General features: G+C 41.0%; 1 protein-coding gene across 1 annotated transcript in view; it reads right to left on the minus strand.

Annotated features, from left to right (window-relative positions):
• Nucleotides 1–18,150, minus strand: part of CCDC174 (coiled-coil domain containing 174) — a 24,581-nt gene continuing 6,431 nt past the window's right edge. Inside the window, exons 4-11 of the mRNA XM_042979582.1 lie at nt 15,791–15,849; nt 12,868–13,045; nt 9,465–9,560; nt 8,347–8,489; nt 7,892–7,986; nt 4,688–4,820; nt 2,800–2,946; nt 1–1,709 (exon numbers count right to left, since the gene is read on the minus strand). Coding sequence (XP_042835516.1) covers nt 1,411–1,709; nt 2,800–2,946; nt 4,688–4,820; nt 7,892–7,986; nt 8,347–8,489; nt 9,465–9,560; nt 12,868–13,045; nt 15,791–15,849 — 1,150 coding nt within the window. The 3' untranslated portion in view covers nt 1–1,410. The remainder of the gene's footprint in view (nt 1,710–2,799; nt 2,947–4,687; nt 4,821–7,891; nt 7,987–8,346; nt 8,490–9,464; nt 9,561–12,867; nt 13,046–15,790; nt 15,850–18,150) is intronic.

The following is an 18,150-nucleotide window of genomic DNA, read 5'->3' on the forward strand; positions in this document are numbered from 1 at the left end:
TCGCTCTCTGCCCCTCCCCCACTCACACTCTCAAAAAATAAACATTAAAAAAATTTTTTTTGAAGAGGTATTTGCCTGATCAGGCTGACAGAATGACCCTTAATAGGGCAGGCAACTTTGCCTTTGACATGGAGTTCAGAGGTTAAGTTTGCAAGAATCTGGGATTTTCATCTAATACTATTTGATAACTGGGACAAGACTGAGAGCAGATGGCACTGGAGAAAGTGAGGCTAGAGCAAACATGAGCCTAAATAAACTGCCCTGAAGTCCCAGAGCTGCCATACGGATGCTACATGACCTTGGACAAGTCATTGACCTTCTCTGCACTGCAGTTTGCAATCTGTAATGAGAAGGGGGCATTCCCATCAATACCACTGAGACTATGTGCATCAGAGCCCCAAGAGTGCAGGCTCCTTCTGGCACCTAAAAGACCTGCTCTAGCACATTCTTACAGGGAGTCCTATGGGCCAACTCCCACTGCTTGTCTGCAGCTGTAAAGACACGGAGGTGCAGCGGGCACAGGAAATGCTTCTGGAGCTCTGCTCATTGTTAGTGAAGACAAAGGGACCTCCCTGCCTCTTACTCCAGCTCAGGTCTATTCCAATCAGACTTCTGATGTGACTTGGCTCCTGAGAGTGATGAGGGCCTACAGTGGACACAACAGAGAGGCAGGCCCAGCTGAAAAACTAACCCTTAAGCCAAGAAGCATCTCACTCTCTGACTAGGCTGAGCAGCCTCCACATGTGCCCCAGGGACTCTACATACACTTACCAAATGCCCACTAGGCATGTGTGGTGACAACCATCATTTAGGATGGGATGACAAGATAAGTGACTTCAACCTCTACCTTTCTGGATTATGAAGTTCTCCTCTCTGATCTTATTTCAAATGTTATTACTTAATAGTCCACCAGCTTCATGGTCCTCTTGGAGACTAGATCACTTTGCCCCACACAGTGTCCCCTCATTTGCCACTTTGACAGCCTAACACACCTCCCGACAGATATGGAATTGATACGGAAGCTGAATCCTTGGAACAAAGAAAGCTGCACTCTAGTATCTGCAAAAGGAAAGGAATGGAACACTTAAATCTAGGTAAGCCAAGGAAGTGGTTACGAAACAGGGTTACGAGCTCTTCGGGGTCGTACGTGACAGCTTACACATAAATCCAGAAGGACAGGGCTCCATATCAATTAGAAAAAAATGAACAGCCAAGTGGCCACAGAATTCCCATGGTACCATTCACTTTCTTCCTTGCTGACAGACAAATCCAACCTGAAGTCTATGTCTTCCAGGGAAAGGACGGGAGGAAACAGGTACAATTCAGTCCCTAAAATTAAATTATCTTCCCCAATTTAGGAGAAGAAGGCACTATCCACAGTAGAGACCCAAATCAGAACGGTTTGGAAATTCATGTCACTTGTTTGTAATATGATATCATATCGTCCAGAGTTTCAAAAGTGACTGTCGGGGCTCGTGGTGGGCTGCTGGGGGCAGGAGTGGATGGTGGATGTGAAGAGCCAGTGTCACGACTCTGGCCAGAGCACTGTCCTGGGTCGCTCGGTGCAGCTGCAGGTCTGCTCCACGTCTCGCTACTGAGGGAAGCAGTTCTCTTTTGACCCACAAAGTAATCCGATGGTGGGGCAAACTCAGGATCTCTCTCAGCTCGGAGATCTGACTGCCTCTTCGACCAGAACCCAAAGGAAAACTCTAATAAAAATAAGAAAGAGTATTATTAGAAGTAAAGACCAAATCAGTTGAATTTTTATTGTTATTACTTTTCGATTATTACATATACTTCTTAAATGGCAACTCCCATTCTCTGGAGGAGATAGCAAGGAAAGCAATAATATAATACGAGGTATATGTAAGGCCTACAAAAATATAAGGAAGCAGCAGGCTAAGCAAAGGGAGTGACTACTTCCAGATGGGGAAGATTCAAGGAAGGCTCTGGCGGAGAAGGCTGGTAGCTTCTGGAAGTATTGCCAAAAAGGCACTAAAATTACATCTGAGAGAGAAATACAGAAAAACCAAACACTCAAATCATTTGCTAGACATAATGTAGGTACTTCACAACAAAATACAAATTTTGGCCTTCACTGAGTTTTAGAAGACACGAAAGTCCAAATCTAATTTGGCATTTCATCTCTATTTCTAACTAGCACTAACCAAATGCACTGGCCTATTTGCCTTTATTGAGTCTTGGATCTCATCAGCTCAAACAGGGTGAGCTAATGCACTACTGTAACAATCTTGTTCAAAGAGGCATAAATCCTGGTCTCCTCCAACAAGAAGCTGCTGTGGGCATCATGGTAGACTTACAGAAATAATTTACGGAAAAATCTGCATGACCCAACAGAACCATACGTGAATCCAGGTGAATCCTGTGGCATGCAGACTATTTTCAACTAAACGTAAAGGAGGCTGCTAAAAACACAGAGGACGTTGAAATACCAAACCTTGTAAGATTTTTAAAAGTGGCTCCTGAGAAAGGGCATTCCAAAGCTGTAAAGCCACATGAGGGTAGCACAAATTTTTAAAAACTTCCCCCAGTGCTTCTAAAAAAAATTGTCCTTTTGAAATGACCTGTTGTAGACCCTGGTCTTTTATAATCACACTTTCTAGTGTTCCTGTTTACAAACAGCTAGGGTCTGGGTACTGAGATGAAATAGTTCAAAGATCTGGAGAGTTCCGTGAGCCTCAAAAGCCTCTACACTAAGACTCATGAGAATCACACTCTGAGATGAACTGGAAAAGTCTGTGCAAGGCCTGTTTAGAACCCCCCCCCCCCCCCACTTACCTTTTCCTCTGTCCCACTCTCGGACATGCGGCACTCCCGGGCGGGTATCCTTCCTCTCCTGAACGATGACTTCCACTTTGCTACTCTGGGCAGCAGTACGTGGGGTTGGCACAGCCTCTGGTTCTGGTGGCAAAGGCCCAATAACATCTATTTTTTCGCAAGAGAATAAGACATCACTATAATAAAACTTAAAGCTATTATTAAAATAAACATTAAATAGAACATGCTCATCTTGAGAGTAAAAGTAACAGCCAGTATTTAATGAGCACCTATCTTGGCCCAGGGAGTGAACTAAGTACCATGTGTACAATAGTTTGTGTAATTCTTATAATAACCCTCATAAAGTCAGGGTTAGTATTCCTATTTTATAAATGAGGAAAATTAAGCTCAGAAATGCTACACAGGTAGAAAGTGACAAGAGCCAGGATCTGAACCCAGGTGGGATGTATCTCAAAGTCTCTGTGCTTCCCACTATGCCACCCTGTTTCCCCAGACCGACAACTGAAGGACCAGAAACCCCCAGTTACTCCACTAAAATAAGAGTCTCAGAAAAAGCAAGAGAACTTGGAGTGACAAAGAGCTGGGGTGTGGCAGCGGGCTGTAGGCTCTTCACCTTTGGCTAGATTTTAAAAGAAAGTAGATTTTTCAAAAAACACTGTGTGGCGCTCCACATCTTGTAGAGGTGACAGATGTTCAGGAGTAGAGCAAAAAATAGAGAAACAATATGCAGAGCTTAACATGTTACAGGAACACAGCATTTATACAAAACTAAACAGATGATCTTCCAATTCCTAAATGTTTCTTGTCTCCTTTCAAAGCTAAACTGAAGCTGTGTTCAGAATAGAAAATGGCCGATGGCTTAGCACAAGGCTTCCGTGTGAGCAGGAGAGGCTTGTATAACATGCTCCTGAAACCCACACTCACCTTTTTCGTTTTGGGAATGGAACGCCCTGCCCCCAGTTTCAGTTAGAGATGTGGCCACCTCGCTAGACAGGCCATTCCCCAGGGGCCCCTGCAGCTGCAATCAGGCCAGTGGGTTGTAAATGCATGGTTGTGTGGGCCTTCCAGTTCACATTCCTAAAGAAGCAACAGGTTCCTCTCCCCTCTTTCCCGCTTCCCTAGGGTTGGACCATGAACAGGTGGTAGGGAGCAAGCTTCCACCCTGCAGGTAGAGCATCACTCTAGGAACGGCAGAAGCAGGTAAACAGGAGGAAGCTGGGGACTGGGTGACCACGTGGGGCAGAGCTACTACCTGCCTAGACACCCACCACCTCCAAAGGATTAAAACCAAAAATAGACTTCCAGCTCGTTGGAGCCAGTCTATGCAGGAGTCTCAGGAATGGCAGTGAAGCCCAGACTAGGGTAGCTCATGCAGCAAGCAGAATCCTTCAGGGACACAACATGCCATGTGGTGTTTCCACGTGTTGTGACAGTCCTTTCAGAAGCTGTCTATACTCGTAAATTCTTTCCTTTCTTATGTCACTTTGTGAATATATTTCTCCTTTAAAATAAATTAATGCACAATAACCAAAAAAACTTATAGCCATAGCGAAAGAAACCAAGTCTAAAACGTGTGTGTACAACAAAACTTTATCTTAAAACATCTCTGCTCTAAGTGAAGTCTCGTTTACTAAGCCAGGCCCTTCTATGAAGTAACACAATGTCCTGTTCGTTAATATTCTTGTCTGTATAAAAAGATTCTTTCGAGTGTCATTCTGCACCACATGGATTATAAAAAACTGCTCCTGGCAGTACCCCAAAGGTACCCTGCTTGCTTAGAGAATAAAACTAAATGACTCATTTCCAGATTGTCAGTCCTGTTCACTGAGACATCATTAGAACTAAAGATTTTCCTTTTGAAGTTCAGACACAATGAGCCATGATATACCTTTGTTTTCTTCCTCTGCTCCATCTTCTTTTGACTTTTTCATCTTTTTTTGTCGGAGTTTAGCAAGCCTTGCTTCTAACATAGCCTTTCGCTTTTCCTTTATGTTCTCTCGTTTTGTTCTCTGATCTGTTGTCTGAATATAACAGAAAATTAGAAATTTACTGTAAATCAAATTCACAATATTTCTTCTCAAATTAAAATTATTAAAAGTGAATTTAAAGGATTAAATATTAATTTCATCTTAAAAAACAGACTAATTAATTGATTTCAGGCCACCACTAGGCAGCTAGCCTTGAGCTCTTCAAAACACAGACCTAGGAGGCCCTCTTATACAAGCCCTCTGGCATGTTTTCTAAGTTTAGCGAGTGCTCACAGAGCGCCCTGGAATGCTTCACATTCAAGGAAACCAACCAATTCTGTTCTACTCCTTAATCCCTTAAATAAATCCCTTAAATAACTCTCTATTTTCTTACCCAGGCCACTCTAAAAGTACCATACTTAAAACCAAATTTAAAACAGCAAAGTTATATAAGTTAGTTCTAAGCAGCTATAATTTTAAAGTCTGGAACACCAAAATAGAATAGCAATTACATTCATAAAACTATAATAGCATTCTGATACTGATAAATAATAGTTTATTGATAAAACTGTCACTATTTGCAGAAGACGGGATGTTATATATAGAAACCCTAAAGACACCAACCAAAAAACTGTTGGAACTAATAAACGAATTCAGTGAAGTTGCAAGATACAAAAGCAATATACAAAAATCTGTTATGTTTCTATACACTAGTAACAAACTATCAGAAAAAGAATTAAGAAGACATTCCCATTTATAATTATATCAAAAAGAATAAAATGCTTAGGAATAAATTTAACCTAGGAGGTAAAAGACCTGTACTCTGAAAACCACAAAGCAACAATGAAAGAAACTGAAGAAGACACAAAGAAATGGAAAAATATAGCATGCTCATAGACTGGAAGAATGAATATTAATAAAACATCCATATTACCCAAAGCAATCTACGATTCAATGCAATCTCTATCAAAATTGCAACAAGTATTTTTCACAATAGAACAAACAATGCTAAAATTTGTATGGAAACACTAAAGACCATGAATAAGCATTCTTGAGAAAGAAAAAAAAAACTGGAAGCCTCAGACTCCCTGATTTCAAACTATATTACAAAGCTATAGCAATCAAAGCAGTTAGGCACTGGCATAGAAACAGACACAAAGATCAGTGGAACAGAAAAGAGAACCCAGAAATAAAGCCAAGCATCCACAGTCAATTGATTTATGACAAAGGAGCCAATAATATGCAATGGGGAAAAGACAATCTCTTTAATAAATCATGTGAGAAAAAAGGAACAGGCAGGTGCAAAGAATGAAACTGGACCGCTATCTTACACCATATACAAAAATTAACCCAAAATGGACTAAAGACTTGAACACAAGACTCCAAACTATAAAACGTCTTGAAGAAAATATAGGCCATAAGCTCCTTAACATCAGTCTTGGCAATGACTTTTTGGATCTGACACTAAAAGCAAAGGCAAGAAAAGCAAAAACAAACAAGTGGGACTATATCTAACTAAAAACTTCTGCACAGCAAAGGAACCCATCAACAAAATGAAAGACAACCTACTGGATGGGAGATATATTTGCAAATCATATTATCGGATAAGGGATTAATATATATATTAAAACAGTCCAATTAAAAAACAGGCAGATAATTTGAACAGACATTTTTCCAAAAATACATACAGATGGCTAACACACACATGAACAGATGCTAAATATCACTGATCATCAGGGAAATGCAAATCTAAAACCATAATGAGCTTTCATCTCGTACCTATTAGAATGACTATTATCAAAAAGACTAGAAACAACAAATGTTGGCAAGGATGTAGAGAAAGGGGAACACTTGTGCATTGCTGGTAGGCACGTAAATAGGTGCAGTCACTATGGAAAACAGTATAGAGGTTCCTCAAAAAATTAACCATATGATCCAGTGATTCCAGTTCCGCTTATTTATCTGAAGACAATGAAAATGCTAACTCAAAAAGATATCTGCATCCCCATGTTCACTGCAGAATTATGTACAACAGCCAAGACATGGAAACAACCTAAGTGTCCATCAATGGATGAATGGATACAGAAGGGGTGGGAGGAATGGAGTATTACTCAGCCATAAAAAAGAAGTATATTTTGTCATTTGAACCAGATGGATGGACCTTGAGAACATTATACTAAATGAGATAAGTCAGACAGGAAAAGACAAATACTGCATGATCTCACTTACATGTGGAATCTAACCCCCTTCCCTAAGGGAAAAAAAAACAACAACAAAGACAAATATAAGCTTATAGATACAGAGAACAGATTGGTGGTTGACAGAAGTGAGGGTAGGGGGTGGACAAAATGGGTGACAGGAATCGAAAGGTATTTAAACTTCCACTTATAAAATAAGTAAGTCATGGGGATGTAATGTAAAACACGGCAATCACAGTTAATAATACTGTAATGCATATCTGAAAGTTGCTAAGACAGTACATCTTAAAAGTTCTCATCACAAGAAAAAAAATTTTTGTAACTATGTATAGTGACAGATAGTAACTAAACTTAACGTAACAATCAATTTGCTATATACACAAATACCGAATAAGTATATTGTATACCTGAAACTAACATGTTATGTGTTAATTATACATCAATTAAAAAGTAATAATACAGTATCTGGTTTATGGCCACAATATTTACTAATTATCAGAAATATTAATCTTTAATAAAATTGAAAGTTTATTTAATGTACTTTTATCCGTCACTGCTCTGAATATTAACTATTAAATAAATAGTTTTTAAAAAAGGCCGGGGCGCCTGGGTAGTTCAGTCGGTTAAGTGTCCGACTTTGGCTCAGGTCATGATCTCATGGTCCGCGAGTTTGAGCCCTGTGTCAGGCTCTGTGCTGACAGCTCAGAGCCTGGAGGCTGTTTCAGATTCTGTGTCTCCCTCTCTCTCTGACCCTCCCCCATTCATGCTCTGTCTCTGTCTCAAAAATAAATAAACGTTAAAAAAAAAATTTTTTTTAAAAGGCCATTTTGAGTATCAATTTAAAAAATAGACCATTTCCATAATATGGTCCAACAAGAAACAAACCGCTCTCAAATACTTAACATCAATTCTGAATTTAATTTTTACCTGTTCACGTAGCATCTCTAATGTTTTCATCTGCTTGTTTCTCAACTCTTTATCTCGGGCAAAGGCAAAATATCCAACACCAAGTTGCCGGGCCTCTGAAATAAGTCACAATTTTTCAGAAGATTAGAGTTCCCTGATTAACAAATTAGAGTCAGGCTAAATTTCCAATGAAGGCAAAAAGAAACGCAGTAATATTTGACACAAGTTTAAAAAAAAAAAAGGCAGCTAAGCCAAAAAGATCTCCTGCTTATGATTAGCAGGCCCTCTGTTAGAAAGATATTCCCAACAAGAGTATTTTTTAGGCTATAAAGCAAACAAAGGGGATATTTTCAATTTCGAAATCAGAATCTTTTATTTCTATGTAAGAGCTACAGCTTTATGAATATTTCCCTTTATGCTTGCCATTAGTCCAAAAAAAAAACAAAAAGATTTAAAAAGCTGCAAGATGATTATACCATTTTCACGAATGTCTTCATAATGTATGGGCCCCATCGGCCTTTTCAAGGCCTCTCTTTCTTCTTCCTCCCATTGCTGGCGCTGAAGTTCTTTTCTCATATCTTCAGATAATAAGGTTTTCTCATTAGCAGGACTAACGAAACTAGTAGGGGGACAGAGCAAAGCTATATTTAGGTAAGAGCTGTGAGACAGCAATACTTCAGTTCAGTAAGCTGGATCATGGACAAGTAATTCTAGCTGATAAGATAATTCCTTACAGAATTTTCTGACCCACAATACCACTGGGAAACTGCAAAAACTGTTTTCATCTTTCTTTAATTAAGCAGCTGACTTGTTACATTAGTGCAACAGAATCTTGCCTCAGCACTTGAGACAAACCACTTTCCTTCCCATCCCCTTCTGGGCTAAAGGGGAGGAAGAAGCCAGGGCCTCGGCTGCATGGTCAGCTGCATAACACTGCAGCCAGGCAGTGTCTCCTGTCCCGTGTCAGGCGGCTCAGGGCTCCTGCACTTCCTTCCTTGTGCTGAGCCCAGGCCGATCTGAACCTGAAGGACTTGGACAAGGTGGACTTTCCACATCAAAACTGCCCTTGGTGAGGGGAATTTTACTCCCTGGAGTGTACTAGCAAGTTATCTCTTAGAGGTCTCTGGCCCTAAAGGAAAAAATCTAGCAATAAGGCCCTTGCTTCAAAATGCAAAAATTAGTATAAAGAAAAAGTTAATAAGCTAACCACTTCCGTGCTCTCACTTGCTATGGGATAACCAAGTATATATTCCTAAATATCTTTCTCCACAAAGGTTTGTTTGTTGGTTTGGGCTCATTCTATATTTTTAACTCTGATAATCAGACACCCTTCCAAGTAAACAGATATAGCTCCAACTCATCCCTTTCAGTGGCTACACAATATGGATGATCAACTATTCAGGTTGTTCCCTGAGTGTGGATTATGTGTGTGTGCTAACCATAGAAGAGTTCTTCAGCAAATATTCTTACGCATCAAGAAAAAAACCTTCTTACTGGACCATCAAGACAATGAACTAAAAGCAGCCTCACCCATAAAACAATCCCTATGTCTGCATTTCAGACCTGGGCAGAGGTTTGCATATCACATACTTACAGCCTCCCCTGAAGATTTTTATCCATCTCCAGCAGATCTGGCAAATCCTTTTTCATACAGCGGCGAGATCGCCCTAAAGAATCCACATAATCCACCCTAAAATAAAAGTGAAAACATGTGAAGAAGGCTTTGTACATGACATATGGTTCCTTAAGTTACAGACTAGTTGCACAGTAAAAAAGTAATGTAAGCTTCACTACCAAGAAACACTCTCAACCCTGAGACACCATAACCACGGATAAGAACATGTTTTTTTTTTTTAAGTTGACACACAATAAGTTCATTGTGCCTTCTGTTAAACCTTAGTTTTAGAAAATGCAGAAAATGATTGATCATATATGTCTGTGATTTAATACAAGGGTGCCTGGTGGCTCAGTCGGTCAAGCGTCCGACTTCGGCTCAGGTCATGATCTCACAGTTCATGAGTTGGAGGCCCACATCGGGCTCTGCACTGACAGCTCAGGGCCTGGAGCCTGCTTCGGATTCTGTGTCTCCCTCTCTCTCTCTCTCTCTGCCCCTCCCCTGCTTGTGTGCATGCTCGCTTGCTCTCTCCCAAAAATAAACATTTAAAAAAATAAATAAAATAAAAACACCCCACACAGACCCTTGCCGCAATACCTCAGAACTTCCTTCAGTCTGGTTTAGACAATTCCACATATTTTACCAGCATAACTTTGCTCTGTACCATGCTCAACCTGCTCATTTTCTTAGTCTTTGCAAACCTGACTTTTTATTCTTTCTTTTACTTCTTCTAATTGGTACAGCTCCTTCCAATTAGAAATTTCTCAAGTCAGGATTACTTTGAGGACTCATTAATTAGGAGGAAGCCAAGCAACACACATTTTGTACCGCGAAAGCAGCTCAGTGGTGGGCCAGTCTATTATCTTTTACTTTTAGTTCCGCTTTCTTTAGCTTTGCCCAAACCAGACAGAAGTTACAGTCAGGGGAACCAGGCAGATATCAAGGCAAAACGAAATACTCCTACTTCCCACAACAGGAAATATGGACGGATTTTCATGGAAAACATTTCAACTGCATTATGATGCAACAGATTTATTGTTTAATTATGGGCAAGGAATTGCCTATAGCCTTTAGCAGGGGGCTAAAAACACAGAAAGGGGTCAGTACTGCTGGTACAACTCAAGATCAGAGTCTCATGTATGTGGCTTTGCTTTTGTTAGCAATTTCTTTCCTCTTACACGTGCTGATTCCAATTGTTAGCCCATGACTTGAAAACTGAATGTCTGGGAATCTATTACTATAGTCCTGACGCTGATTGCTGTGAGAAATAAAACCTCCAACTGCAGAAAGCAGTTTCTTTCTTCCTCCCTCCCCCCTCCGCTTTTTTTTAATGAATAGAGAAATAAAATCATCTAGCCAGATGGTCTGAGTAATTATTTACAGTATTTTTGCGGAAAGATTTTCCACCACCTGGAACTTAACTACCAAAAGGATTTTACAAGTAGCTACAATTCTGGAGCTTAATTTAAAAACAAAAAAAGTGTCAGAACTGCTTGCGGTGCGTCTTCCTTCACCATATGGTGGCATGTGACACCTTCAATTGCCCTCCAAACTCTTCAAATCACTGACAAATTGCTAGTAATCATACAAGCATTAGGAAGAAAAAAAAAAGACATTAAACCTTTCAAAGGAGATGAGATTTCTGCTATGAAAAGCAATCATAGGCTATTCTGTTTCTGGAGAAGGTCTCTAAAATGTACAGATCCCCTCAAAACAGAAGTGGCAAGACAGTAGTCAGCAAGTGCTCTATGTAATCAGCAATCACTGAACAAGCTCCAGGAAAACAATTACTTGAGGTACAAGAGTAATATGGCAGGGCTCAGAGTCATGGCATCTTCAAAGCGCTCTCAGGGAGAGTTAAGACCCGTGCCCATGAAATGCTTCCTAACATCAGCAGGGAGGATATAAGAAGTACCAAAGTTTTGCCTCAAATTTTTTTTCTAGTAACGAGGCCAGTTGTGTGTCAATAATAAAGAGAAGCTAAGACCCAAAGGAGTCAGAAGCATATCTAAGTGCTACCAGATTTCGGGTGAGGGAGAAATCGCTCATACTGGAAACGATGAGGGAAAGCATCAGTAGAAGAGACTACGTCGTATGTGCTTCTCTTTGGGTTGCTTTTAACAAGTATGCAGCCAGAAAACCTAGCCCAAATGTAAATTTTTAGAAAGCAGATAACATCTGTTCTATCCCAATGTCATGTTATTTCCGGACAACGTGGACACCCTCGGTAGTATGAAGATGTGAGGTCCCTGCAATCCTCAGTAGCCGGACCTGCTCTCTTAAGCTCACCAATGACTCCTACAGACAGGGCCAAGAGCTGACAAAAGGTCAGCAAGTGCTGCAAACTATCCTGAGCGGTTCCCAACAAAGATCCCAATAATGAGGATATTTGAGCCTGGAAGAGAAGGTGGGTAGGCTCTGCACTGGCAGGAGGGTGGGCAGGCGGGGTTATTCTCAAGACAGTTTTACAGCATCAGTGCAGCTCTATGCAATTTTAAGCACGTCTGAACAAGTTTGTAAACACAGTCTTCAGTAGAGAAAATCCTTAGAAGGGAATTTTCATTCTGGTCTCTTTACTTATTGACATATTGGTCTCACAGGGAAAAGACTAGTTTGCTTCCCCATCATTCACGTACACGTAGGTAAAATTTAGAATAATTTCAATAAAAGTTTACAACATGTGTGCCTCTACTCCACAGAGCAGTTTCTTGGGTAGCTTAACATACTCTTACTTCCTGAAGGGAGTTTAAGGCAAACAATAAGGAAAACCGGGCTTCGTTGTTTTACAGGTGAGGAAACTGAGCCTCAGTGAGGATGGAACTTGATCAAGGTCATACTGCCAGTGAAAGACCTGCTATGCAGGTCCGAGGTCCACAATGCCTACATGACACTGCCGGAAATGCCCCAGCCAGAGTCCTGCCTGCCTTTTTCTGTGGAAATGAAGATCACCACCAGCTGGACAGTGACTCTCCACAATGCCTGAATTATGACCTGGGCAGCAGCCCAGGTAAGAAAGGAATACGCTTCTGTCTAAACGCTTCCACATCAGTCAAACAGGTGTATTAATGCCTTTTGCACCTGACTCGGTCTTGTTAATTATTTCTTCTATGGAGCCACTGTTTCTGTAAATCCAATCTTAAAGGAAAGAGAGGAAGACTGAAGAGAAATGGTTTGATAGCATCCAAACAAAATCACTTTCAGAAAGTAAACACGAGTCGGGGCTCCTGACCGGCTGTCGGTGGAGTATGTAACTTTTGGTCTCAGGGTCATGAGTTCAAGCTCCATGTTGGGTGCAGAGCTTACTTAAAAAAAAAAAAAAAAAAAAAAAGTAAACACAAGTCTGAGAATGCTAACATGACCAATTAATGTCATTATCACCAACCATTCTTCACCGGGGTCCTGGGGAGGAGGTATATCTTTTTCAGAAAGATTTTCTTCATCATCGTCTCTTTCTCCTGCCTTCCTACAATCTCTATTGGCACCAAACACCTCCATCTCTTTGTGTTTGTCTATGATCTTCTGTGTGAAATCCACAAGGTACATATCCTCCGCTTCTTCATCTAAGACATAAAAATCAATATTCAGATTTTTGACATTCTTCTCAAAGATGTAAACCACATATGGAATTGATATGAAGCAGTCACATTCACCACTGGGCGGCTACACTCCCCCTGGACGGCTCACTAGTCGATGCATCCGCCACCCCCGCCACCCCCCGAAAGTTTACAAAGACACAGAGCCACTGGGGGATCTAACCGTGGAGCTGCAAATGTGCCATCAGAAACATATACCACACTAAACAAATCTTAAGAGTCTAAAGTCTTCTGTTGCCTCGTCAATACAATGAGTGAGCAATATGGTCTCAGAATGTAACTTTAAGATAAAACCACGTGATTTCAAAGAGACTCATTCACCCAATGACATAATATAGAAGCAGGACTGCATTTCTCATGTCGCCAGACCAGAGCAACAGACCTGTGTTACTACATGTAGCTCCCCAATCAAGGGGCTATATTATTACCAACCCTAATTATACTGTTGTGGTATGGCGTTCTAAGGGTCATAATATAGGCAAAAGAAGTCATCTGAATTCTTTTCAATGCAATTAACACCACTTTCAGGCAAGGCATGGTGCCAGGATCTGTAGTGCATACAGAGACGGGTAAGACCTATGGCTTATAATATGCTTGAGCTAAAACATATACGCTGAAAGCTAAATAGCAACCCGTGACTTTAATTCAATTTAACCCAAGACAGTTGAAATACTCACAAATAACATTTACATTAAGTTTCACTATGCTGAATTTTCTCTGAGGTTTTTCTCTGAGTACAGGATTAAGGTCTATGGAACAGGTATTACGTTCCCTGTTACCAGGTACCGGTGTTAACCCCCAAGGTACAGTGGAGAATAACTGAGGCTCCAAAACTTAACTTGCCCAAACATCCAATATGCCTATCAGGCCTATCAGGTCCCACCATCCTGGACAGAACCAAATCCCCAGGTCCACAGGCACACTCCTTTGACCTGATTTCTATATTAGCATTACAAGTAAAGTCTGAATTTAAAAAAAAAAAAAAAAAAGACTAATTTTTTTTTAAGCCACAAAATAACTCACATGGGAAAGAGATGTACTTTCTCAGAGCGGAGTTATAAGACCACATAACAGTGAGGCCTCCTGGTTAATGGACACCCTGCTGCTTCATCAAAAGGAAGACACAGCCTCTCCCCATGTCCCCTAACTTTGAGAGTGCCTACCTCTCCCAGGCTGGGCTCCCTGCCAGGCAGGGAACATGCCTCTGCTATCTGGAAAGAGGGAGTTTGGCTGTGTGGGCAGCCAATGACCAAGGTTCTGGCCCTGCCTCTTCTCCTGCTGCCCCACTGCCCCCTTTCCCAGCCCATCAGGCCCAGCCATACTAGTCTGTCTGCCAACACTAGCCCTCTCCTCTCTCTGCTGATCTTCTCTCACCACTCTACTCTGCAGAATCCCTTTCTCCAGCTCTCCAAAGCCTTTGAGATCCTATTAGAGCCTACCTTCTCCCTAAAGACTTCCTCACATGCCTTTTGGCAATGAAAAATGCAGTGCCTTGTAAAATCTCTTCTACTGCTATCTAATAGTAAGGCTGGGCGTTCTTTCTCTGGGGGGGAGGGGGTATGGGGAAAGGGGGATCTTATTATTTTAGAAGCAATTACAGGCACATCACAGAAAAAAATAGAAAATAGGGACAAGGAAACCTAACTCCTACACCCTGATATACCTGTAATTCCCCTCAGTCATTTTTTAATATAGGTAGAATCGTTTCTAATTGTAGCCTATTTAGACCTCGTTTCCTAACTTTACTTTGTTCTGTGTGCCATTGTCCTCCGCTGATGACAATCCCCTTGAAGGCCGAGAAGAGAATCTGGCTCATGCTACCCTTGTTTGTCCCCTCATAGCACCTAACATGTGGTGCACACTGGACAATCAGAGATTACTGTGGATGTATTTTCTCGTCCCTGTGCTGGCTCAGAAGGTAATGCATGTTAACTGGTGCAGCCACTCTGGAAAACAGTGTGGAGGTTCCTCAGAAAATTAAAAATAGACCTACCCTATGACCCAGCAATAGCACTGCTAGCAATTTACCCAAGGGATACAGGAGTACTGATGCATAGGGGCACTTGTACCCCAATGTTTATAGCAGCACTCTCAACAATAGCCAAATTATGGAAAGAGCCTAAATGTCCATCAACTGATGAATGGATAAAGAAATTGTGGTTTATATACACAATGGAGTACTACATGGCAATGAGAAAGAACGAAATATGGCCCTTTGTAGCAACGTGGATGGAACTGGAGAGTGTGATACTAAGTGAAATAGCCATACAGAGAAAGACAGATACCATATGTTTTCACTCTTATGTGGATCCTGAGAAACTTAACAGGAACCCATGGGTGAAGGGAAGGAAAAAAAAAAAAAAAAAAAAAAAAAAAAAAAAAAAAAAAGAGGTTAGAGTGGGAGAGGGCCAAAGCATAAAGAGACTCTTAAAAACTGAGAACAAACTGAGGGTTGATGGGGGGTGGGAGGGAGGGGAGGGTGGGTGATGGGTATTGAGGAGGGCACCTTTTGGGATGAGCACTGGGTGTTGTATGGAAACCAATTTGACAATAAATTTCATATATTGAAAAAAAAAAAAAAAAAAAGAAGGTAATGCATGTTATTTCTTAAATCTCTCCCCGTACTTAAGGTGACTTTAATAAATAACGAAATACCACAGGGCTATATGAGTTACAGAAAATAAAGAAGTATAAATAAATTATTGTATTTACCTATAAAGTCTCCTTTAGTCATTTTTTCATATAATTTGGCTTTTTCTTCCAATTTCTCCCTAGGAGAAAAAAAAGACAAGTATTAGAAATGGTCTTACGCCTGCTACTCGTGTGAAGGCTGCCTGACTACTGCAATCTGCCAGGAGGCCCAGTCTGGCGATGAGGCTGAGCTGACCACCCCACCCTAAGGGGACCCTCAGACCCAGCCACTCCTGATTGCCAACTTCATGTAAGTTCCATGAGGACAAGCCCCATCTTTCTCTTATTAATGACTATATCCCAGTGCCTAGAACAATACCTGGTATATAGTAAATTCTCAATCAGTATCTGAAAATAAATAATGAATTAAAATTCCAAATGCAAACTAAGTTAAATACCAAAAAAAGAAAGAGGTGTCTAAATAAAAACATTTTCTATGTGCAACCTTCTAAAGGGATCACCATATTCAATGCACACCCTTTGCATTACTGTTTTAAGGCACGAGTCCCTGATCATCTGTGGCTCATTAGGCTTCTCTAAGGGAGCTAAAGATCAACTTCTTAGAAGTCTGGTAAAATATGATGCATGAATACATCATATATGTATTACACAGAGCATGAATAATTTACTCATGACACAGCTAATAAAAAACAAACATCAACCCTGGTATTTCAATAAAGTAGACTCACTGGTCACGTTAATTCTGGTGACATTTACTTTTTAGTGGACACAGACTTAGTAAGATGGCTGGCAATTCCTTATTTTAGAAATACTTAATGATGGTAAAGAGAAGTCCCAAAGAAGTCATGTGAGCTTTTGCTTGCGAAGAATCAATCACACTTAATCATAAAGGAAAATTTCACTTCTAATGGCATCCCGAGACAATAAAGTCCCTTGGTCACATGGCTGTGTGCTCTGGAACAAATTACTTCACCTCTCTTGTACCCCACCCCACCCCCAGTTCCTAAATCTGTAACAGATGAAAAAAACAGCACTGCCTCTTAGGGTTGTCATGGAGAGTAACTAGATCGCACACGGAAAGCATGCCATCAGGTACGTCATCTGCATCTTCGTCATCTAGGTCAGAAAGATTCCTCTCCCATTTTATGCATTCCTTCAACAAGTACTTCCTCCAGGCCTCCTCTATGCCAAGCACTGTTTCCATAACGAGGACTCTATTTCGGAGGGGGCTTAACGTAGTAAGCTGTGTCATCAGAGAATCTTACTGTCTTAATGAAAATAAAACCTAAAAAATTTTTAAAAAACAAACCACAAAAAAAAACAGGTGTTAGGATAGAGTAACCAGGAGGACACTAGGCTAGAAAGGGTAGCCAGGGGAAACCTCTCTGAAGGTGACATTTGAGCTAAGGCTTACAGAGCAAGAAGCCAACCATGAGAGGATCTTGGGGAGAAAGCAAGTGAGACAGAGGAAGGATGAAGTAGGAATGAGCTTGATATGTTCAAGCAGAGATCACAATGGTGGAGGATGCTGAGCAAAGGAGAGGGGGGCACAAAATAAGGACAGAGAGAGGCAGGTACAAGAACGCGGGGGAGGGGCACCTGGGGGACTCAGTCAGTTACATGTGCAACTCTTGATTTCAGCTCAGGTCGTGATCTCACAATTCATGGGATTGAGCCCTGTGTAGGGCTCTGCACTGGAAGCACTGAGCCTTCTCAGTGGGATTCTCTCTCTCTCCTTTCTCTCTGCCCGTCCCCCCACTCCCCCAGCACACATGGGCACTCTCTTTCTCAAAAAATAAATAAATACACTTAAAAAACAAACAAACATGGGAAAGCGTAAGAAGCCTGGATGCAGTGTAACAGAAAGATGGCAGGAAGAGTCTCCAGATGAATAACGGAGATCAAGGAAGATGTCAGAGAAATGGCCACCACTGGATTTAGTAAATGAGGAAGTCATTAGAGACTTTAAAGAACAATTTCTTCAGTCAAGTAAGAAAGATGGAATTCAGAGGGCAAGAGTATGGGACACTTATCTGGAACAACTATGTGCCAAACACTATGTATCTCCTTTAATGAATTCCCTACAAAGCTCCATGAGCTGAGTATTAACCACCTCACTTCATAGATAAGGAACGTCTCAATGGAGAAGTAACTTGCCTAAGGTCTTACATCCTCAAAGGACTGTCCCTGCCCATCTTGAGCTCTGGGGAGACTCAGAAGTCCTGTAGACCAAGGACAGACTTGACTCTTCGTAAGCACAAAGAAGCCAAAGTATTATGTAATAGGTTACTGGATAAAAAAAAAATCACAGCAAAGTACCCAGGAAAACTCTTGTTATATACAGTAAATAACAAAGGATTATGGCACCTTTCAACAAATTAGAATTCTGAGAATATTCCAGTAGGGTGAGAAAGATGTCT

The sequence above is a fragment of the Panthera tigris genome, chromosome A2 (assembly GCF_018350195.1).
Source record: "Panthera tigris isolate Pti1 chromosome A2, P.tigris_Pti1_mat1.1, whole genome shotgun sequence".
In the NCBI taxonomy this organism is placed as follows: Eukaryota; Metazoa; Chordata; class Mammalia; order Carnivora; family Felidae; genus Panthera; species Panthera tigris.